Raw genomic sequence first — 25,134 nt, 5'->3', positions numbered from 1 at the left:
TAGGGTGATCAGCTTGTGGTCAGATCTGACCAAAGAGGAACTGACCTCTGGTGTGGAACACCAGTTGCCTATGTTGGTAATGACCAGGTCTAGGTGCCCCTGATGGGGATGTCGTGAAGTTTGCCACTTCTGTCTTAAGAAGTGTGAAGTTGGCTTTGTAGAAATTTTTTACGGTGTTTCCATAATGGGGGGGTGGGGGTGGGATGTGGATGTCTAGGGTGATCAGCTTGTGGTCGGATCTGACCAAAGAAGAACTGACCTCTGATGTGGAACACCAGTTGCCCATGTTGGTAATGACCAGGTCTAGGATATTGCTGCCCCTGGTGGGGGTGTAGATAAGTTGATCCAAGGCATTAGAATTTATGAATTCCAGAAAACATTGAGCACAAGAGTTCGTACATGAGTAGTTTTCCCAGTTAATGGTGGGGTAGTTGAAATCACCCATTATTAGGGTGTTAGGTTGTACCCTAATATTTTCCAGTGTATCAAGAAATGAGGAGTGGGAATCCTGGGGCATGGTGGGAGATCTGTAGCAAGCTACAATTTGGATTGCTGTCTTGCCCACAGTTAGTTGCACATGGAAAATCTCGGATGCATTATGTTGAGCAACTAGCCTGGAGGTGTGAATATCCTTAATGAATATGGACATGCCTCTGCCTTTAGTGTTTCGGTCCAGGTTAGGTGGCCGAAAGGTGTGGTATGAACTATAGCCTGGTAATGCAGGGGTGGTCTCTGGAGCCCTGAACTAGGTCTCTGTCACTTTGCAGATGTCGATGTTCTCCATTTTAAGGAGTGCCTCGAGTGAGTGCATTTTGAGGTTTAGACTTCTAGCATTACCCTCAGATTTTGCTTGCAATACTAGTCTAGTACTATTCACATGTCCCTTTATTTTTTATATCTCCAGCGCACGTTTCTTCTTTTATAGACATTATTTTTTTCACTTTCACTGCTAATCTGTTATTGTAGAGTGATGACTGGTCAAAGCAGTGCACACTGTTGGCTGAGTAGCTGAATGTTCTCATTGGGTCTTTTGAGTATGCCCTGCTTTTCCATTGGTGCACTTAAATGCCTTTTTGATTGGCTCACACTAGATCGTCTTGTATGGAGTGATTGGGCAGTATTATAAAATGCATGCCTCTAATGCTATTATGGGAAGGCTTACGATAACCTGATTTAAGAAACATTCCAAAAAGCAAAGGCAATGACAGAATTTGTTTAGAAGAAAATGTAGAATTTAAAAGAGAACAACCACATACCACTTAATGACAACAGAGTTATAGACCTCTACTTCAGAAAGCTCCGTCAACTGTCAACTTTTTACAGGAACCGAATTAAACTTTTTAAAAGGGATTGTGAGAGTCTGGGCATTTGTCTCTACTTGTAGATTACACTGTCCAAAACATGGTGTTGTGCTGCAAAGTTTCCACTTGGTGTTTGTGGAATTATAATCCCACTAACACCCTCATGCTACCAGAAAAGCGTTCTAGAACAAGGCAAGAATCCGCACAAAGCAGGTTGCCTTCCTTTGCCAACTCAGCATCCGGTGAACTCTCACTTCCATTTCACTTTTCTTTTCACTCCAAACTAGCACGACCATCTCTAAAGATGTTTCACTTCAAAAAAATAAATAAAGGACAGCCTCAAGGCCATCAGAATGATGGTTTTGAGCCAAAGACTCTGTGCTGTAAGTCCAGCATTCACAAGATGTACCTCCAACAGAGACTTGTGCACATTGGATCTTTACTGAGTACCAAAAATAAACACTTGCTAACAAATGGAGCTTGAAAAACTTACCTATTCTATCCATGAAGTTTGAATGAGGAGGAGGCATTCCAAGTCTGTTTTCCAACTTTGTTTTGAAGATGTTAAATATATTTCTGCACAGAATGACAATACGGATGGTAGTCAAGCTGAACATTAGCCCACTCTTCACTGCAAGCGCAATGGTATCTAACATGGTGTCTGCTACTTTTGCAGGATCATTTTTTCCTTGGCCTGTCAAAAAAAATATTTTTAAATGTTTGTCTCAATATAGTGCTTAGAGTTACTACATTATCACATTCCAAAATTTACAAAGCTGTAAAGGTCATTCAACAATGACCGAGTAACAAGGAAGGGAGGCCATTTTGGGCTGATTTCTATCCCTTTCAACTTTCTGGCATAAATACGCATGTTTGTGCACTGCAGAGCCAAGGTTAAACTATTCCCGGTGCCAGAAAGTCTGCTCTTCAAATTTTCCCTTAAAACTAGCTAGTTTATCAGCAGTAGCACTAACATCTGTATACCTGTGACTAGCACTTGCTCTAAAACTTGCTAAAAAGCACTAGGAAGCCTTAATTTGTTACAAGCACTCACCTCTCTTTGGTAATAAGGAGAAAATAGTCGTAGGTACTAGACAGCCTACAACTGCAAGTAACTTGCCAAAAAGTAAGGGAAAACAGCTCTTATACTACACAAAGAAAGCACCTAACCAGGCATGTCGAAGGGTCAGCTTCATGTGATTTCTCCTGTCCACCTGGTGAATCTGGGCATACTTGGGCAATGCAGCAACTGCCTCATGTACACAGACAACCCTCTCCTCTTACCACCATACACTACAACCTGCAAGAAATGCACTTACATAGCCAAACTGGAAGCAAAGCTCTCTCCAGTCAAGATTATGCTAGACAGTCAAGAGGAGGTGGTTAACACCCACACAACACTTTAAACACATAGTCCTTCAAAACCCACACATAGCAACACAAAACCCACATATGTGGAGGCTCTTAACATTAACCTACCCAAGCAACAAGGACCTCCGAAGCTGAAACGCAAACAAACACCACCCCAAAACACAACCAAAGCGCCACATACCTCACACCACCAGTGTGGCACCCAACAGCAGCCTCTAAGGCAAGACAGAGTACCCAACACTTTAGTCATAGGTGACTCTATAGTCAGACACACCGATGTCCCACTCACCAGGCTGAACAAGGAGAAAATTACAGTTAGTTGCCTGTTGGGGGCCAGGATCTGCCACATACCACATGCACTCAAATCACTCCACAACAGGTACAAATATGACTCTGTCATTGTCCATGTTGGAGTGAATGACTTGAGTCCATGTTGGCGTGAATGACTTGAGAAGTACCTCCCTGGACTACATGAAAAGAGACATGGAAGAGCACTCGGATCATGTAACCCAGGCAGGTATGACCCTAGTCCTGAGTAGCATCCTGCCATCGCCCAGAATAATAAAACAGTATAAGGACAAAATGACTGACTTCAATAATTGGCTAAGCTTCTGGTGTCACTCAAAGGGGATCCAGTATCTGTCTGCCTGGGACGACATGATTGACAAACCATGATGCTTTGGAAGAGATGGTTTGTACCTGCCGCCCCTAGGATTCAGGTTACTGGCTAAGGCTCTTGCCACCCCTATAGTGCCTTTTTTAGACAAGTTTCAAAGGACAAAACTACCACCATAATGGGTACAAGCAGGCAAAATCTGAAGGTAATGCTACTCAAAGCTAGAAGTCTAAAGCTCAAGATGCACTCTCTCGAGGCTCTCCTAAAAATGGAGAACATCGATATCTGTGCAGTAACAGAGACCTGGTTCAAAGCTCCAGACAGCACCCCTGCAATACCAGGCTACAACTCATACCACACTTTTCAGCCACCAAACCAGGACCGAAACACTAAAGGTGGACGAGTGTCCATATTCACCAAGGATATTCACACCTCCAGGCTGGTTGCCCAACACAATGCATCTGAAATTCTCCAGGTGTAACTAACACTAGGTAAGACTGCAATACAAATTGTAGCTTGCTACAGATCCCCCACCATGCCGCAAGATTCTCACTACACCTTTCTAAACATACTGGAAAATATTAAGATACAACTAAACACCCTAATACTGGGTGATTTCAACTACCCTGCCATTAACTGGGAAAACTACTCCCGTACCAATACCTTTTCTCAATGGTTCCTGGAATTCATAAATTCCAATGCCCTAGAGCAACTAATTCATAGTCCCACCAGGGGTACCAATATTATAGACCTGGTCATTACCAACATGGGAGATTGATGCTCCACACCAGTGATCACCCCCTCATTGGTCAGATCAGACCATAAGCTAATCACCCTTGACATCCACATCCCCCCCCACCTACCTTTAAGGAAACCTCCATAAAAAACTTCTCCAAAGCCAAATTCATGCTTCTCAAGTCAGAAGTAACAAACTTCATGACACCCATGCAGATGGGAACTGGAAGCTCAACTGCTGAATCCTACACCAAGGTGCTGTACGAGCACATTCACTCATGCATGGACCGAGTCATCCCAAACAGAACCAAGATGCTGTCCTCTACAAAAAGGAAGCCAATCTGGTGGTCCCCTGCATAAACAAGCTGTACATCAGAAGGAAGAAACTGTTGCAGAAAAGAGGAAGAACCCAGGATTCAAAAAACTCCCTCAACAGCCTCAGTAAAAAGCTGAAATCCCTCATAAAATCTTCCAAAGCTAGTTATGAAAACAAAATTGCCAAATATTCCAAAGACAACCACAAGGCATTCTATACCTATGTCAAAAATCTAAATGGCAATACTCAGATCTGCTCTGAGCTACAGCAGAATGGCACCAGATATACTGATCCCAAGGATATTGCCAATATCCTGGCAAATAGATTCAGTGCCAACTTCACCCCCTCTCACCCCCTAAAGGGCCCATCTCAATACCAAAAGAATGCCAAATTCTGGTTACCAAAAGAATGCCAAATTCTGGTAATCATGGCCACTCAGGTAAAAGCCACACTCTCCAAAGCCAAGAATACAGAATCCATGGGATTATGTACTGCATGAATTACAAAATGAACAGGCACTTCACCTATGTATCGTGTTTAATCACAGTCTCACCTCAGGCTTCATGCCCACAGAATGGCGCACAGCTATAGGCATCCCATTCCACAAGGGGGAACCACTTTGGATCCCGGGAACTACCGTCCCATCAGTCTGACGAGCCTGATCTGCAAGGGCATGAAATGTATTGTCATGGAACGTATAAACAAAGACATTGGCAACCTTGAAACACTGGACCCCACCCAGTCTGGGTTCGTGAAGGGCCGATCTTGCCTCCTAAACCTGATCAACTTCTTTGAATCAGTCTCCAGAGCCGTGGACGAGGGTAAGGTGGTTCACACAGCCTACTTGGACCTTGCTAAGGCTTTCAACACTATCCCGCACTCTGGAATCATAGATAAGCTTACTAAGCTGGGCATTAATCCCTACATCACTCAATGGGTTGCAAACTGGCTTACTGACAGAACACACACTGTAAAAGTAGCTAACTCCAAATCCAGCTCCAGACACGTGACAAGTGGTGTACCGCACGGTTCTGTCCTGGGACCACTCTTGTTTGGCATCTACTTCTCTGAAGTACAGGCCAACACTAAGGGGACTCTGGCGTATAAAGTTCACAGATGACTGCAAGCTGGAAGCCATTACTGAATCCCCAAATGATGTGGATATACTACAAAAGGGTCTTACCGAAACAGATGCCTGGTGCCAGAGCCATGGGCTCAAGCTAAATGACAAAAAATATACAGTTGTCCCCTTTGGGAAAAACCACATACCTGTGAACTACCACATAGGTGGCAGTACATTAAACACCAAAAGTGTGATAAAAGACCTAGGGACACAGGTGGACAGTGGTCTCACCACTGATAATCACATAGCCACAACAGTTAGAAAATCCTTCAATGTGGCACACCTCATCACTAAGGGCTTTTCATCCAGAAAAAAGGAGGTCATTGTCCCTCTGTACTCATCCCTCATTAGACCCATTATAGAATACAATGCCCCATTTGGTATTATCTCACAAGACATCTGCAACAACTATAAAGGCCGCAGAAATACCTCACAAAAAGAATCACAGGCCTAAAGCAGATGCCTTATGCTGACCGTCTAAAGAAACTCCAGCTATACTCTGTCGCATATCGCCTACTCAGAGGTGATCTCTGCCTAACATACAAGTCCATGTCAAACCCAGAGTTGTGGACATGCTACACTTAAAGAAATCCCAATCCCTCCGAGCCACACGCGTCAGGGATCTTAACCTTGTCATCACGATGAATAGAACATGCTGGAGGGATAGGTTCCTGACACAGAGACTCCTCATACTCTGGAATAGGCTGCCCATACATGTCAGGCAGACAAACAGGAACCTTGACGACTGGATGGGAGACAGGAAATTCACCCTGGGGATCACATCAGTAGCCCTGCTAGACAGGGGTCCAGGAAAGTAAATATTTGTGGGAAGCAATAGCCAGGGAATCGTTATGACTAGGCTTGTACAGGCCCCAGGCTGAAGGGCCAATAGCGTAGTACCTACCTATGAGCCTATGAACCTAAGAAAGGAAGTATCTATTGTTAACTACTTGAACAGTAAGGGTACAGTAAAAACATGTGACTGCACATCATGACTGTGGAAATGTGTGTTCTTGCTGAGTGTTGTCTGTCCGATTGACAACAGAGCAACGGCTTTACTGCTGAAAGCCACTGTCAGCAAAGATATGGTGCTGCTCTTTCTCCCATCTTGTGACCATGGAGCTAGAATATACAATTTATGATTCTCATCATGTACGGGGGGTGCAGTGGGCTCCCCTGTAAAAAAAAAAAAAAAAAAAAAAAAAACTTTAAATTGTCTTAGCTAAAAATGGCTTTCAGTGATTTTTACCTTTGATGAACAGTCATGAATCCCTGACTGCACTACATATTTTAAAAATCAATAACACATGAGTGAGGGCTTCTTAAAGCCTGACATTCAGCACCTTACTTCTAAAATTTGTTCTCATCCACTACAAAGCACTCAACAATTCTGGTTTCACATAAAGGAAGAAGTTATACTGAAAAGCATCACAGCTTTCAATACTGTAGTATGTAACACAGTCTGGAATACACGTGTCCTAAAATGAAAATCCAGAAAGCTGAGTCTGGGCAGCAGATGGAACAGCCTCTTTTGCACTCTTGGGCAACTTTTGGTTAAATCTGCACAAGGTCATGTATCCATTTATTTATGTTGGTTCCATCACTGGCTAATCCAGGAAGGAGCACACAAAAATGTGCCAATACCTGAAACATTTCAAGGATTTGGCCATATGTTTAAGGCATGTTGAAAGACAGCATGACAAACTATGTAAGAGTCAGGTCTTCTTGACTACAGAAGGATGGATTAAGCTCTTACTTGTTTTGAGACTTAGGAACATGAGGCTTAAGGGTATGCCAGACCTTGGGGTAAGGGAGAGTTTAGAGCTACAGGACAAATGTAATGGAAAAGTGTGACCATCCTCCTAATTTCCAGTATCTGATTCTTGTCTGTATGGCAGATGCATCCCATAGTTAAATATACTTAGCTTGCATAGTGGGAATATATTCCCTATTTACCTGAACAATATATATTTAGGCTTCCGTGGCTTTTGCATCTTTTGCAGCATTTTTTATTATTTCTGTTTGGTATCTTGTTGTAGTTCTTCTGAGACGACGCCATCAAATTTTGGACTGGAGAGTTTCACTTCTATCACAAATTTAGAAAAGGGTAATTCAAAGACTTCTAATACTGAGATGGAAGGCATCTAGCCCTCACTTATGAAATAACTGCACAAACTGACTTTGAATCATTCAAACAGTGGTTGCCAGTGGCACAGTGATAAAGATTCCCACACAAATAAGGAATCTTTTTTTTTTTTGGTGTAGATTATTTTACCTTGGCTGAACAGCCTTCTAAATGGAATCTTACTATATCCCAATCTCACACAAGGAGACTGCAGACTGAAGTTAAATAGTTATTTTTAAGTTGATTCCTATTAGCCAAATATGTTTAAAATGACAAAAAGAACTACAGTGGAAACATGGAAAATCTACTCTGGGAAATGTATCTTTTTTTAATAAACATCTTTATCAAATGACAACTGTGACAGTGACATGGATACATATAGTAAGATTCTTTTTCATGCAGAAAACACATTTCTTTGGCAATTAGCCTTCACTCTGACATTACAGAAATTGCTTAATTTCTGCTTTCCCTTATACCTCACTTCTCCTATACATTATCTGCATATATTGTTCCCGCAGATTATATTTATGTCTATGTAATTTTCTCCTTCCATTTTCTAATGTTCCCACTTTAGTTATTCTGTCTTGTTTACAATATTCATTACTTCAACTGCAGCTGTTTTTTCTAGTAATTGTTTTTTTGGCAGCCAGTAGCTTTAAACTTATTAAGGCCTTACTATGTCTAGGCAATGCAGAGCTTATGTCTCAAATCAAACAAGTAATTTCCTTAGTCACAAGGATTTGCTCTCCCAACATTTCTGACAAAACACTTTGGTGAGAATTTTTTAAATCTGCTAACTTGTTACATTCGCAGAACATATGTTCCGAATTACCAGTCTCTTTTCCATCATAGCACCATCATTTGCTATCTACTTGAGGTAAAACTCTAAGATGTCTGCTTAGGGTATAAAAATATATACACATACACTTCCAAGCAAAAAGCCTAAACCTTCTGGGCTCTGTTGCCTTCTTGGGAGCGGTACAAATGTTCTTACTTTGTTCCTTGTTAAACTGCCTTTCCATTCTCCCTTCCCAGTCTTTTCTATCCTCTTCTGACTGATTATCATAGTAGTTATAAAATAATATTATATATATATATATATATATATATATATATATATATATATATATATATAGGGAACCACTACTAAATACCGAATACTCACTCTCCTGACCTCCAAAATCCCGAGACCAAACACCAGAAACACTACAATACCGAAAAATCAAAACCGCGAAATTCAAACTACCGAAAACTACTTACAACATACACCACACACAGACACATGCACACAACTTCCCCCAAAACACAAACACACAAACCTAGCCTACAGAGAAGCAGGGGGGCAAGCCCCCCTGCTTAAATATTCTAACTCTAAGGTTACACTACCTAGACAAACACATGAATACACCACCACACGCCTACATCTCCCTCGTACACACACATCACACTCACAACACACACTTACATAGTAAACCTCTAACCAACACAGTTAAGCAGAAACACTTACCTGCTCTTCCACCATACTGCAACACCAGAAGCGTGAATTTCAAACTCCCGATAGTCGGGATTTTGAAAAATTAAGCTTCTCCTCTAGTTGGGTTTTTTAAATATATATATATGGTCTGAAGTGTATTTCAAACTTTCAAGATTATGTAGTGTTCCTATATATATATATATATATATATATATATATATATATATATATATATATATATATATATGTGTGTGTGTGTGTGTGTGTGTGTGTATTACATGCTATATAATGCCATACTAACTGTCCCTTATTTAATAGCAACTTCTGATCTAGGCTCAACTAAAACCTCTACTACAGCTGGTCTTTCATTTAGTACTCCCCTATCCATTCCTCTCTGCCTGTCTCATCAGTTTTTGGTATGGACGGCAGTCTTTAACATGCAGTCCAAACTTCTGCTTGACCTCATCCCACTCTATTAATTTTTCCTTCATAGTTATTTGCTTCACTATGTGGTTCTATTGGTAATTTTGTCCAGTAAATTCTAACTTCTTACCTATTTTCTGTACCCTTATTTGCTGTCATCCCTATTGGGAAAATTTCCTTTCTGTACTCTTCTTGGTTTTGCACTTTGAGTACTTTCTGCTTCTTTATGAATATAATTTTCTGTATTGTTGTTATTATCCTTCTTAAGGATCTACAATCCAAAATCCTGCTCTCTCCTTATTTCTTGATAAGAACACCCGTTTCATCATCATCACATTCCACTTTGATTTATAACTTTCTACTTGTGTTATGTATACACACCTTAACTGTGCATCTCTAAAGTAGTATCCCATCAATTTAGGTAAAATCACCCTGTTCTATGCAGAGAATCAACTTAATCCCACTTAACTCTTGGCCTCTTCCCCTCCCAAATAAATTGCTTCAACTCTTTACTAACTACTTTTCACAACTTCTCCCCTAGTTGATAAAAATATGCCTGGTCCGTACATAGCTGCAATAATATAATCCTTTTTAATCCATACATCTAAATTCTTCATGTTATGTCCCTATAGATATATATATATATATATATATATATATATATATATATATATATATATATATATATATGGGTATTCATGTGTGTGTGTGTGAACAGACTACTGCTATAGCCTTTGTTTTATCTTCATTAATTTTAAATCTAGAAAAACCTGAAACTCTCTCAAAATGTTCTATAACTCCAAAATGCCATTTTATGATTTATCAAATACAAGATATCATCTGCAAAGAAGGCTAACTTTTCTTGAATACAACAGCAGTTATATCATTGAATTTGTGAGAGTCCCTTACTTTCTTTGTCAGTGGCTCTAAATATGAATAAAATAACAAATGGGAAAGAGGACACCCTACTGGCTCTGCTGTGCAAACACAGCCTGTCGAAGAGGAACTTTCCCTCCTTAATTCTTGCATCCAACCCTTCATATATCCTCATAATTAACCTTATTATTCTACCAGGAAATGTCAACTCTTCTATTTCTCTACCCATGCAATCCCAGCTGAATGTACTGAATGCTTTCTATGCATTGAGACCCACCAATAATGGCAGCATCTTCTTACATTCTGCTTTCCTCTGGACAGTCATTTTTCTGTTAATGTTGCCAAATGTTTACCTCCCTTCCACAGAGCCACACTGATCCATATGTACCAATTTTGGCAAAACCTTTGGCATTCTCTAAACTAGTGCAGACTAAACTCTTTATTATTATGGTTTAAAATTGTAATTGGTCCATATGAAGCTGGGTCCGAAGGGTCTTTGCCCTCTTCAGGTAATGCACCCAACACAGCTTTCTTTCATGATGATGGCTCTTCCCCACCTTTGCCCTGGACATTTCCTTGCTGATTCACTGTCCATCACTATTTTATCTCATCTCTTCCTTTCCTAGCCATTATTTTACTCAGCATTATCATCCTCTAACCTTCAGTGTTTCCATTTGTGCTTTTCTTGGTTTTCACATTCCCGTTTTTATACAAATTTGTATAAAATTTCCAAAATATCTTTACTATGTTTGCAAGTTTGGCATCAACACTTTTAATTTTCTGTTGCCTAAGTGACTGTGCTAAATGTTTTTGTGCTCTGCAGCTGTTACTAAAACCTGATGTGCATATCATCCAAGCACTCTTTTCCTTTGCTTTTAATACTCTGGAGTTGCCTCTCTTCATATTCTGTGAGATACCCTTCACTCTACAGTCCTTTAACCTTTGTCAACTCCTCTAAATAATTTATATTACTTATTTCTTGTATATCTTTCTCTTTTACTTCCACTGTATTTTTTAAGTCTATATTCATTTTATCCTACTCACTAGCAGTCCCTTCTGTAGAAATGTGCATCTTCCAAACAACTGCTGTCATTTTCCACTGCTCATTTCTTAAATTCTTCTCTTTTTAACAGGTAAGTGAGCAAGCACCAGTGTCTCAGTTTAACTTCATTATCTCACATCTTTATCTTAGTTTTTATTGGTGTATGATCTGAAATAGTTACTGGATGTGTGTCAAAGCTTTCAATAAAATACACATGCTCATATGAAATATAATTTCTACCTAGCCTACCCCAGTTGTTGTACCTTGGAGAATATATACATTCTACTGAATTCACATCTTACATACCAAATATTCTCATATGTTTCTTCAGAAATTTATTATCTCCTGTTACATGAACTCTTTTAGTTCCCTATGATACATCCACACTACTGCAAACCAAGTTCTAGTCCCACCTATAAAAAATACTCACTGATGAAAGCTGATTTCTCCCAAAATTCTTGTATATTCAATAATAGTTTTACAAATACATTCCAGTGTAATCATCCTCCCCTGCCAGTAACCCCTTACTGCCACAAATCTGAAATTATTGTTTTTTTATCATCTTCTATCATTATTGGAGCCCCCCTAGCAACCAGTATTATTATTCCCCCTTTCTTTGTTCTTGATGTTCTGCTGAATGGCCAATCAGAAACAATCCTTTCTTTGTCAAATTCACATTCAAACTTCTATCCAAATGTGTTTCCTGCAACATTGCTATTTGCACCCTAGATTTCTTCATATCATTCAATACTCTTGTTTTTTGCCTAAACCAATAAGTCTACTTAGATTCCATGATGCGATGGACAGAGTAGTCAGTGAGAAAAAACTGTTATTCACCCAGTTATACATGACATGGGCTTTGAATGTATACTTTCAGCTTTTAGCTTACATGCATTAAGTAATATTTGGCAGGCTGAACTATCATGTAGGTGCTTTTTACTATCTCCATTTGAACATGTGTTTTTTTGAGTCTGTATCACAACACTGAATGAACTATTTAGCCAATACTTGTTCGTTGAACACTATTTGTCGATAGCTCTATCCACTGAATGATCGTTTTAGCTAATTATTTCCCAGGGGAAAATAACCAGTAGGCCAACCACCTATCGTCACAAAGTTTACCCCCCCAACTAAATATATCAACTCCGAGATCGCACTACAGTGGGGAAAAAGGGCAAATTCCCAGTGATGACACACTGCATTGTTACATTAAATGCATTAAAGTCTTAAGGCTGCTGGGAAGGCAATTACTTCCACATCTTATTCAGTTCTCATAGTTTCAAACTTCATTTATTTTTCACTGAATTGCCTTGCCAATGCATCTTTAAATGTTAATTAACTGTGCTAAGCAAAATGTAGGAAGTACAGAGTGTTCAGATGTCCAGTGATTATTGCTTGCATCTGTAAACAGTTGTCTCCATGTAAACACAGTTGGTAATGAGAAAACTATAGCTAATAACTTTTCAGATGCATGAAAGAATCTTTGCAAGTTCCACTCAAAACACAATGTACAGACTTCTCTTGGTTACCTGCTTGTACCTGTAGACTTCTTCTCTCCTAGAGAGAGGATTTGCTAATGACAAAAATGGCCAATAACTTGACAAACAAGAAAACAATCATGTCCATGCCTTTCATCATTTTGCCTTATTTTTCAAACATACTTGATTAATAAAAAAAACAAGGATATTAATTTAGAGATCCAGCCTTGTAAAAACAGTGGATATTATTATGTTAAATCTACATATAATATGATCACCACACTTTCACCTCCGACACTGTAGGATCCAGAGATCCCATTATATTAACCTTTACATGCTTCTCTCCAATCTTCTCACCTTGCCACAGTGAAAAGCCTGAATACATAACACAGCCTCTGAAATTTGCAGTTTTATCAGCTCTTCTGCATAGCTAGTTAATGTTTTTACCATTTTCCCAGACTTTTGTTATTCGTCTGGATCTATAACCCCTCAGTGTTTCACTTATTTTGCACACCTCTAAGTGCATTTGATTAATTTTTTCTTCTAAATTACTGGAAGCCACTTCCTGTACAGAAACTGAAACTTGAACTGATTTTTGATGAACAACTTCATAGGTTCATAGGTAGGTACTAGGCTATTGGCCCTAGGGCCTATATAAGCCTAGCCAAAAAGCTACCTTGGCTTTCGCCACCCAAGAAAATTATTTTCCTGTGCCCCTGTCGAGCAGAGCCACAGAGGTGACCCCTGGGATGAATTTCCTATTTCCCATCCAATCATCAAGATTTTTCTTGAAGAGTGCTAATGAGGAGCTTTGCTTGATATAGATAGGTAGTTTGTTCCAGAGTATGGGAAGAAACTGCGACAGGAATCTATCCCTCCAGCATGTTCTGTTTACTGTGGTGACAAGGTTCATGTCCCTAGAGCGTGTAGCTCGGCGGGTTTGGGATTTCTTTAAGTGGAGCATGTCCAACAGCTCTGGGTTTGACATAGCTTTGTATGTTAGGCAGAGATCGCCTCTGAGTAGGAGATATATGACAGCGTAAAGCTGGAGTTTTTTGAGACAGTCTGTGTAGGGCATCTGTTTGAGGCCGGTAATCCTCTTTGTGGGGTACTTCTGTGGCCTTTCTAGTTATTGTAGATGTCTTGTGAAGTACATACCAAGAGGGGCATTGTACTCTATAATGGGTCTAATGAGTGACGAGTAGAGGGGAACAATGACCTCTTTTTTCCTGGATGAGAAACCTTTTGTGATGAGGTGTGCTACGTAGAAGGATTTTCTGACTGCTGTGGTGATGTGATTATCAAAGGAGAAACTACTGTCCACCTGTGTCCCAAGGTCTAATCACACTTTCGGTGTTAAGTAGACTACCACCTATGTGGTAGCTCATGGGTACAGAGTTTTTACTAAAGGGGATGACAATTCACTTTTTGGTATTGAGCTTGAGGCCATGGCTTTGATACCAGACATCTGTCTCAGTGAGGACCTTTTGTAGGATGTCCACATCATTAGGAGTTTCATTTATGGCTCCTAGTTTGCAGTCATCTGCGAACTTCATAAGCCAAAGACCTTATGTGTTAGCCTATACTTCAGAAAAGTAGATACCAAACAGGAGAGGACCCAGGACTGAACCCTGTGGTACTCCACTTGTCACTGGTCCGAAGTCAGATTTGGAGTCTGCTACTTTCACAGTGTGGGTTCTGTCAGTGAGACAGTTGGCAACCCATCTTGTGACACAGGGATTTATACCTAGTCTAATGAGTTTATCTATAATTCCAGAGTGGGGGATGGTGTCAAAAGCCTTGGCGAGATCTAGATAGGCTGTGTGAAACACCTTACCCTCGTCTACGGCTTTGGTGACTGCTTCAAAGAAAGTCAATCAGGTTTAGGAGACATGATCTGTCTTTTACAAACCCGAACTGGGTGGGGTCCAGAGTTTGGAGATTACTAATGTCTTTGTTTATAAATTCCATGATAATATGTTCCATGGCCTTGCAGACCAGGCTCGTCAGGCTAATGGGGCGGTAGTTCCCGGGGTACGTGGTGGCTCCTGCTTTGTGGAGTGGGACAACCATCACTGTGCGCCATTCAGTGGGCAAAAAGCCTGAGGTGAGGCTATGACTGAACATGGTGCTTAGGTGGGGTGCCAGTTCATTCTGTAGTTCATGTAGAACGCAGCCTGGGATGTTGTCAGGTCCCATGGATGCTGTATTCTTGGCTTTAGAGAGTGTGGTTTTTACCTGTGCCGCCGTTATTACAGGAACTTTGCATTCTTCCGGTACAGAGATGGGCCCTTTAGGGGGTGGGGGTAAAGTTATCACTGAACCTATCTGCCAGGATGTTGGCAATATCACTTGTTTCTGTATATTTAGTGTCATTGTGCTATAACTCAGAGCAGATCTGAGTGTTGCCATTGAGATTCTTGACATAGCTATAAAATGCTTTGTGGTTGTCTTTGGAATCAGTGGCGATTTTGTTTTCAAAACTAGCTTTGGAGGATTTTATGAGGGAGCTCAGCTTCTTACTGAGGCTGACCAGGGAGTTCTTCCAGTCATGGGATTTTCTTCATTTTTACAACAGTTTCTTTCTTCTGTTGTAGAGTTTGTTTATTGCAGATTGGCTTCCTTTTTTTTGAGGATAGCATCTTGGTTCTGTTAGGGATAGCATGACCCATGCACTCATGTAAGTGCTTATAAAGTGCATCTGTGTAGGATTCAGCAGTCGTGCCTCTATTGTCCATCTGCATGGGTGTCATGAACTTTGCACTTCTGTCTTAAGAAGCGTGAAGTTGGATTTGGAGAATTTTTTTTACTGTGGTTTTCCTAATGGGGGTAGGGGCGGGATGTGGATGTCTAGGCTGAATAGCTTGTGGTCGGATCTGACCAACGAGGAATTGACCTCTGGTGTGGAACACCAGTCACCCATGTTGGTAATGACCAGGTCTAGGATATTACTGCCCTGGTGGGGGTGTGGATAAGTTGATCCAAGGCGTTAGAATTTATGAATTCCAGAAAATGTTGAGCAAAAGAGTTGGTACATGAGTAATTTTCCCAGTTAATGGTGGGGTAGTTGAAAATGCCCATTAATAGGGTGTTGGGTTGTACCTTAATATTTTCCAGTGTATCAAGAAATGAGGAGTGGGAATCCTGGGGAATGGTGGGGGATCTGTAGCAAGTTACAATTTGGATTGTGGTCTTGCCCAGAGTTAGTTGCACTTGGATAATCTCAGATGCATTATGTTGAGCAACTAGCCTGGAGGTGTGGACATCCTTAATGAATATGAATACGCCTCCACCTTTAATGTTTTCGGTCCAGGTTAGATGGCTGAAAGGTGTGGTATGAATTATAGCCTGGTAATACAGGGGTGCTCTCTGGAGCCTTGAACCAGGTCTCTGTCACTGCACAGATGTTGATGTTCTCCATTTTAAGGAGTGCTTTGAGTGAATGCATTTTAAGGTTTAGACTTCTAGCACTGAGTAGCATTACCCTCAGATTTTGCTTGCTTGTATCCGTTACGGTGGCGAATTTGTCATTTGAACCTTGCCTAAAAAAGGCACTATTTTTTCCCAGTCAAAGTTTTCTTTTCTCCTTTTCCAGTTTATTTTCCGTTATGGTCTCCAAATTTCTTCTTTGCTTGCATCCGGGCAGTGTAATTAAAACAATAACTGAACTGTATCCAATATGATTTTTTCACAGTGCACACTGGAAGAGAGAACTCCAATAAACCTGTTGATCAGTGTGCAGCCATCTTGGAAGTCTAAACTGGACAAACTATCTTAACCATGAAAATACACATTTGCTGAATGTTGAGAGGAGTTACAGCTCACAGGTACCACAAACTAGCTTATTATTTATCCAAACAGAAGCTGCCAGGGAAACAGCAAAAAAATGTCTTTACTTAAAGAATTATTGTTTTTGGTGGCTGATCTTTATAACGTGCTGAACTATTTTTTTTTACTGGACTTGTAACACATCCTCACCTGCACTCACCTGGAATTTTACTCTTTCCATGAGTATGACTCCCTTTATAACAAGGGTTCTGATTTGATGTCCTGAGACAGTGTTACTTGTTTGAATCTCACAGCTGGATGCCATTCTTCTTAGACACATTATTGAGAAGAAGTAAGAATACAAGAAACAAGAATTATGAGAGAACTTGGCATGTCTGTGAGCTCTAGGCAGAATGAACAGATCTTGCATTAGCAAGCATGTTCTGAAGGATATAAAGTGCGAAACTCGAGTGTCATTATTTAGTGATTGCAATCCACAAATATTTACTTGAAAACCAAATATTTTATGAGAAGCAGAACAAAAATATAAGGCAAAACCAGGGACAGATGAGACCTATTTTCTAAGTATGACTTCACTGCAGAATCCGGATGTGGGTTGGCCGTCAATCTATTAATATGAACCCTTGTATGTATGTACGACCTCAGCCACGTGCAGATGGAGAGGAAAGGGAAAACTGGGGAATTCCATGACTGGCTGATGAACTGCTGCAATTGGCAAGAATATGGGAAAAGCAATAGCTGTACACAGCATGTTGGGAAGAAATATTAAGACATTGGTCCCTTTTAACTTAACATCCAGCAAGACAGAGGTGGAGAGGAAAAAGTGGGAATGCAAGGGGGGGGGGTATGTAAAAGAACCAGGCATGAGGAAATTATGTGAATAAGAGAGTGACTGGTGAACAGAAGGTAATGCTGAGTAATGGATACAGCTTGGGGTAATAAGAAATGGTCCAATGATGTGCTTGTAAAAGCAAAAAAAGACACTGCTGCCAAGGCCATAACAGGAAACACTGTTTTAAAGTGCTCAAGAAGTGGATACAATGATCCCCTGACTCATGATAAACAGAAAGGTCAAGAAAAGCAAAGGGGATGGGGTTACTGCAGTGTATGTCTAAGAAGACATGCAACATACAGCAGTAGCCCCCATATCGAAGAAGGAAGAAGTACGCCACAAACCCCCCCCCAAAACTGACAGGCCAAGCAAGAGGCATAGAGATAATAAAGTGAACTATTGAGGATAAGAAATAGTTTCATAAGAAAAAAACTTAAAAGTTACAGATTAGTAATTTAACAGCCTTAATGCAACAGATCAAAACAAAGCACTACTTAGACAAAGAAACACTGTGCCACCTGGAAAAGGAAGTTACAGGGAAAGTAAAAGATGATAAAGAACAAAAAACAAAGGTTATTAAAAGGTAAAAACAAAAATGGACATGAGAAAGAAAAACAGACCTGATATTGTGTGACATTCATGTAGAGAGGAAAGCCAAAATAATCGATGTGTAAAAAGCAGTTTCAAAGATATTTAATGAGAAATACATGCAGAGACACCAAGTTATGGTAACTTCCATAATAAAAATAAATTACAAGAGTGGAATGTAATTGACAAAAAGACAACAAAAGCAAAAGAAATCAAAGTAAAAGACCAACTGCAAAGTGGAGGATTTAGAATGGAAACCCCCAACAAAGGCAATACTGCAACATGATGGACCAATGAGACCCCAAAGGGAGGAGCTGCCAGAAGCTTAGCTGCTCAACCAGAGCCCTGTGCCTGTACCATGAACCAATCCCCCACTTTTCTGTATTAAGCCAACTGCTACATTGGCTTATTACAGATTCACCCCCCTCCCACCACTCTCATTGAAGAACAGGTCTCTTTTCTGTGCCCTGCCCCGACCCTCCTCTATTTTATTAAAAAATAAATAAATAAAAATAAATTCTTCTTGTTATGAACTGTAACAGCAAAATGCTTGCTACAATTGTAGCAAACAGTTGCTACAGTTTATACCATGCCTGCAGTGAGCACTGTGGCACTCATGTTTTAGTTAAAAAAATATATATTCTAATAAACTGTAGCAAACTGCTACAAATGCAGCACTAGAGTGCTCAGGTTTGACCATAAATGCAATACTACTGCACCTGGGGCAGTTGCACCTGATGCCTCACCTAGGATGCAGCTAAAAACAATATGCCACATGGTGATATTTTGGAACTTTCTTTGGGGAACCTGCATGAAAGTCCAGTCAGTACTGCAAAGGAAGTGGAAGAGCAGGAAACAGAGAACTAAAATGGTCTAGAAGAGAATAATCTAAGGGAAGACCTCTTGATTTACTAGAGATAGAGAGACATATTACAATACTTGAAAGAAATAGATTACAGAAAATGAATAAGACACAAAATGTTAGAAGACTGGTAAAACAGATGAGCCCAGTAATTGAGAGTATTAAGAGTAATCCATGTGACATAAAATGAAAGTTATGTACTTACCATAGCACTTGATCCATGTTGTATTGTTCTGTCTGGTTTAACAGTTGGGTTTATAAGGCCAATCAGATCTAACCTTGATGCTTTTTTTTTTGAAGAGCTCGGTTCCAGGGTTCTGACTCGCCCCCTAACTGTAATTCTCTCTGGTCACCAAATTACCTCAGATTGAGCTTGTCTGCTTGTTACTATCATATAACGCAATAAAAAACAACACAGGCCTAACCAACCAAATTGAAATGAACAACAAGAGACATTACTAACAGCCATAGGCTGTCAAAAAGACAAGGCCCGTGGCCAGGTCCAACAGATCAGCTAGAAGACAAAAATGACAATTTAGGATGGGGGACAGAGGTTTGGGAATGTTGAACTGGAAAGAACAGGATAACATGGATGTAGCATTATGGTAAGTACATAACTTTCATATCCAATTTTCTCTTTTCCATCTGATTCAACAGCTGGGACAGATTCCCAAGATGCCCGAAACCCCAGCTGGTCTCATGGAAAGATATTCTGTAGTGTGATGGAGCCGAAAGATGTACGAAACTTAGACTGTATATCCCAACCTGTAATGTAACACAGAGACATGAACTGTGGCCAAGTAGCCATAGCACAAATCTCAGCAATGGGAATGGAATCAAAGAAAGCCATGGTGGTAGCTACAGATCTGCATGAATGAACATTTGATTTGTCAGGTAAAGTCAATCCTATTTTGTCATAAAGAAAGGAAATACAGATAGAAAGCCACCAACTTAGACAAGGTCATTTCAGAGATCCCTTACCCCAGTTTAGTCTTTGATAAGGAAAGAAAAAGCTGGTCTGACTTTCTGATATCCTTTGTGCAAGCTAAATAAAAGTTTAGTTGTCTAAGTCCCACTTATCTGTAATAGTATACGTTCATAGAACACACTGCCTTAAAAGCCCAGAGCTCCTCCTGCTGCCTGCCTGTGGGTGTGATGGACTAATCACCCTGCAGTACAGGGACTGCCTTCAGATGCACAGAGAGGACCCTTTCAGTTACCTAAGGTCCAACAGGAAGAGAAGAAGAAATTTCAAGCTTTGTGAGCACTGATTGTTCCAAATCAAAAACCACAAAAGCAGAAAAAATAAAGGCTGCTGAGCATAACTCAATGGCATCTCCAACAACAAACTACATACATCTGAAAAAAGGGGAGTGTGGGTCAGTAAAGGAAGTAAAACAGTGTGTTCTATAAAATCTACTGTTACAGATAAGGAGGACTTGCACAACTGTACTATGTTAAACACACTGCTTTACTGACACATGGATAGATTTCCAAAGCTTACCCAACCTGGGAGGAAGAAGGATAAAGGTCCAGGAGCCCCTGGAGAACAGTCCTAGTGAAGCCTGCTCTGGATTAAGAAAAAGGCATCAAGCTTGTAGTGCTTCATAAAGGCATGGACAGAAGAACAAGTTGCTGCTTCTAGAATACGTCTAGATCCACTCCTTTACAATATGCCACTGAAGAGAAAAAGGCCTTAGTGGAATGCGCCTTTACCTTTCCTGTATTCACCTTGCCATGGTATGCATAATAAAAATAACACAGGACAACCAACAAGTAAGGGTTTGCTTAGAGACAGGTTGACCCTTATTTGCTCTTGCGTAGGAAGTAGAGTTTTTCAGCCTAAGTGAAGGATTTTGTTCTGTCAGGATAGTACCTGAGCTGCTGATACACATCCAAAGAAGGAAATATCCTCTCTCCCTTATTCGTAGGTTCTGAGAAGAACCAGGAAGTTAACAGACTGACTGAGAGTGAAGTCGGAGACCACTTTCAGCATCTAAGAGGTGTTAGTGCAAAACATATCCCTGTCTCTTTGGACAATCGGATTAGGTTGTCTCACAATGACAGCTTGCAGCTCACAGACTTGCCTTGTAGATGTCAGAGTAATAAGCAAAACAAATCTGTACCCAATAAGGGTAAAACTAGTAAAAAAATGGCAAAAAACAAAACAGACAAGGAATTCCACTTCTTTAATTCCAGTACTCTTAAAAGCTAAGCACTTTCGCCATTAACAAATGGCTTCTTCAGAGTTAATAAGAGATAAATAGATCACTTCCTTTATATTAAAAAAAAAAATATTATCCATCCAATCAATTAACCCGGTTCCTGAATATTTAATTAATTCAAAAGCAAGACTCCCCTTCCAAAAAGTAACATACATATATATTATTCTATCTAGGCAAATTTACAAAGTCTAAAAGGTAATTACATAAATAAATGTAACATATTCAGTTAATAACTTGGTATTAAAAATGTGTGCTAAAAAAAATATATATATATATATATATATATATATATATATATATATATATATATATGTTTTATGTGTGCAAAAATACAAATACAAAATTTCATAAACATTGCATCCATAATTATAAAACTTTTTTCAAAAAATATATGTGTTATCATTGTAACTAGATGCTAAATTTCATTGGCCCTTTGTTTTAATACTGGCATAATGGATATATTATCATTCAATCTAGGGAGACATGTTACATTTAATTTAATTTGCCATTTACATTCTAGTTTTTGTACACTAAGTTTATCATCTCCCCCTCTTTCACTTGGAATCACTCGATCAAGTACAAAGAAACTAAACTTCTTGTAATTAGGACATGTAGTACTATGAATAAACAGGGCATTATGTACATTTTAATTGCCCTAAGATGTTCTGCTATTCTGTCTTTAAGTCTCCTTATAGTTTTTCCCACGTAAAAACCTGGGCAGGTGCTGCAGCTAGCCAAGTACACTAACCTATTTGAATTGCAACTACATCTGCCCAGGCATGGTATAGACCTGTTGTATCCAACTATTGTCACATATGGGCCATCATGAATACATCTGCAATACCTGCAAGCCCCACATTTGTACATAACTGAATGTATACTTTTAGAAATTGGCCTCTCTAAAATGTTTTTAATATTTTTCCCCAACAAAAATACTACTCTTGGTGTCTGTCTTAATCTCTGCTTCATATTCATATCAAAACTTGTGTTCCATATTCTCCTGATAATTTCTAAAATTGTGCACGTTTGGTGATTGTATCTTAGTATAAGGGCTTCTGATTTGTAAGGTTCAACTTTCTTCACTGGACATTGATTTCCTCCTCATAAAATCGGAGGAAAGGAAGTGTTTCTCTTCCTTAGTACTTCATTCCACACCTCCAAACGTAATTTCAATGGGTGTCCTCTGTCCAAAAACATAACAGTTAGAGTATATATTTCTTCTTGGTATGTACTGTTGTCACCAATTAAGCATCACAACCTTACCATTTGTACCTTAATAATACTTTTACGCTGGTGGAATGATGGCAACTTTGATAGTGTAGTAATGAATTACTATAAGTTTCTTACCTAAAAATATTACTTTGTAAGCCTTCCAGCGTTTTTGTGAGATGAATATCAAGAAAATCTATCATCTCACCATCCCAATTACTGGTAAATGTGAAAAAGTGGTAGTAGTGTTTAAATCTACAAATTGTTTAGTCTCTTTCTCATCACCCCTCCACAATATTAATATGTCGTCCAAAAAACGGTTATATAAAATTATGTAGTCCCTAAAAGGAGACTGGAACACAAACCTTTCTTCCCAATACGAAAGTACCAAATTGGCAAAGCCAGGGGCACACCTTGCCCCTATGGCTACCCCTGATGTCTGATAAAATATTTCCCACTCAAAACCAAAAAAAATTGTTCTTTAGTACTATTTCCATTAAGGCAACTAAGGTGTTTATTTTCGCAACATTTAGTTTTCTACTTTTTAAAAGGCTCTCTCTTAGGTAATTTAAGCCTTCATCATGTGGAATAACTGAAAAAAGATTTACCACATCTATGGTAAGAAAAGAGAAATTACTAAGGTCCCTTACAGCGTTCAAGCATTCGACGCAATGCCAAGAATCCTTTAGTATGTGCTCAATCCCATCTACCACCTGTTGTAGTCCTATGTCCACAAACAAAGCCATCTGCTCAGTTTTTGAGCCTTTTGCTGCCACTATTGGTCTAAATGGGGGGTTTTCAATATTTTTGTACATCTTGGGAATGCCAAACTCAACAGGCGTAACTGGGTGTTCCACATTAAAATAATTAAATTCACTTTTGTGTATTGCCCCTTGAAAGAGCGCATCAAGCAAAAACAAATCTATTCTATGACAGACAACATCCATCTCATTCTTAGAGACTCTCTGATATGTGGAATAGTCATTTAAAATTTCTTCCATCTTTGCCACATAATCAAAATGAGACATAATGACAACCCCACACCCCTAATCAGGCTTCATAATCCTCACTTCACTGTTGTTAGCCAGTTCAAATAAAACATTTCTTTCTTCAGTACTAAGATTGTCACATTTGCTAAAGTTGCCTGTTTTTACCATATTCCACCTAATTTCATAGACACACAATGGGGTTGTCATTATGTCTCACTTTGATTATGTGGCAAAGATGCAAGAAATTTTAAATGACTATTCCACATATCAGAGAGTCTCTAAGAATGAGATGAATATTGCTTGCCATAGAATAGATTAGTTTTTTTGCTTGATGCACTCTTTCAAGGGGCAATACACGAAAGTGAATTTAATTACTTTAATGTGGAATACCCAGTTACACCTGTTGTGTTTGGGATTCCTCAAATCCACAAAAAATATTGAAAACCCCCCATTTAGACCAATAGTGGAAGCAAAGGGCTCAATATCTGAGCCGATGGCTTCATTTGTGGACATGGGAATAAAACTGGTGGTAGCTGGGACTGAGCACATACTAAAGGATTCTTGGCAATGCCTCGAATACTTGAGTGCTATAAGGGACCTTAATAATAATAATTTCTCTTTTCTAACCATAGATGTGGTAAATCTTTTTTCAGTTATTCCACATGATGAAGGCTTAAATTACTTTAGAGAGAGCCTTGTAAAAAGTAGAAAACTAAATGGTGAGAAAATACACACCTTTATTTGCCTTAATGGAAATAGTACTAAAGAACAATTTTTTGAGTTTCGAGGGGGAAAAATTTCATCTGACATCAGGGGTAGCCATGGGGGCAAAGTGTGTCCCTGGCGTTGCCAATTTGGTACTTTTATATTGGGAAGAAAGGTTTGTGTTCCAGTTTCCTTTTAGGGACCACATAGTTTTATATAGCCGTTTTTTGGACGACATATTAATATTGTGGAGGGGTGATGAGAAAGATGCTAAACAATTTGTAGATTTAAACACTACTACCACTTTTTTTCACATTTATCAGTAATTGGAATGGTGAGATGATAGATTTTCTTGATATTCATCTCACAAAAACGCTGGAAGGCTTACAAAGTAATATTTTTAGGAAAGAAACTTATAGTAATTCATTACTACACTATCAAAGTTGCCATCAATTCCACCAGCGTAAAAGTATTATTAAGAACCAAATGGTAAGGTCGTCATGCTTAATTGGTGACAATAGTACATACCAAGAAGAAATATATACTCTAACTGGTATGTTTTTGGACAGAGGACACCCACTGAAATTACTTTTGGAGGTGCGGAATGAAGTACTAAGGAAGAGAAACACTTTCTTTCCTCCGATTTTATCGGTAGTTGAATGTTACAGATTCGATGCCCTTATACTGAGATACAATCATCAAATGTCCACAGTTTTAGAAATTATCAGGAGAATACGTGACACAAGTTTTGATATGAATATGAAGCAGAGATTGGGACAGACACCAAGAGTAGTATTTTGTAGGAGAAAACATATTAAAAACATTTTAGAGGCCAATTTCTAAAAGTCCACATTCGGTTATGTACAAATGTGGGGCTTGCAGGTATTACAAATATATTCATGATGGCCCATATGTGACAGTAGTTGGATATAACAGGTCTATACCATGCCCGGGCAGATGTAGTTGCAATTCATATATGTTGGTGTACTTGACTAACTGCAGCACCTGCCCAGGTTTTTACATGGGAAAAACTATAAGGAGACTTAAAGACAGAA

At 39.4% G+C, this 25,134-nt stretch overlaps 1 protein-coding gene across 1 annotated transcript in view; it reads right to left on the bottom strand.

Annotated features, from left to right (window-relative positions):
• LOC122790521 (protein mono-ADP-ribosyltransferase PARP14-like) overlaps nt 1-25,134 on the bottom strand; it is a 2,292,317-nt gene that overhangs the window by 187,927 nt on the left and 2,079,256 nt on the right. The window contains exon 12 of the mRNA XM_044058072.1: nt 1,795-1,995. Within this exon, the coding sequence (XP_043914007.1) occupies nt 1,795-1,995 (201 nt within the window). The remainder of the gene's footprint in view (nt 1-1,794; nt 1,996-25,134) is intronic.

This window comes from Protopterus annectens, chromosome 16.part0, assembly GCF_019279795.1.
Source record: "Protopterus annectens isolate FY-2018-M chromosome 16.part0, PAN1.0, whole genome shotgun sequence".
In the NCBI taxonomy this organism is placed as follows: Eukaryota; Metazoa; Chordata; order Ceratodontiformes; family Protopteridae; genus Protopterus; species Protopterus annectens.
This window is presented reverse-complemented; position numbering and strand designations above follow the sequence as displayed.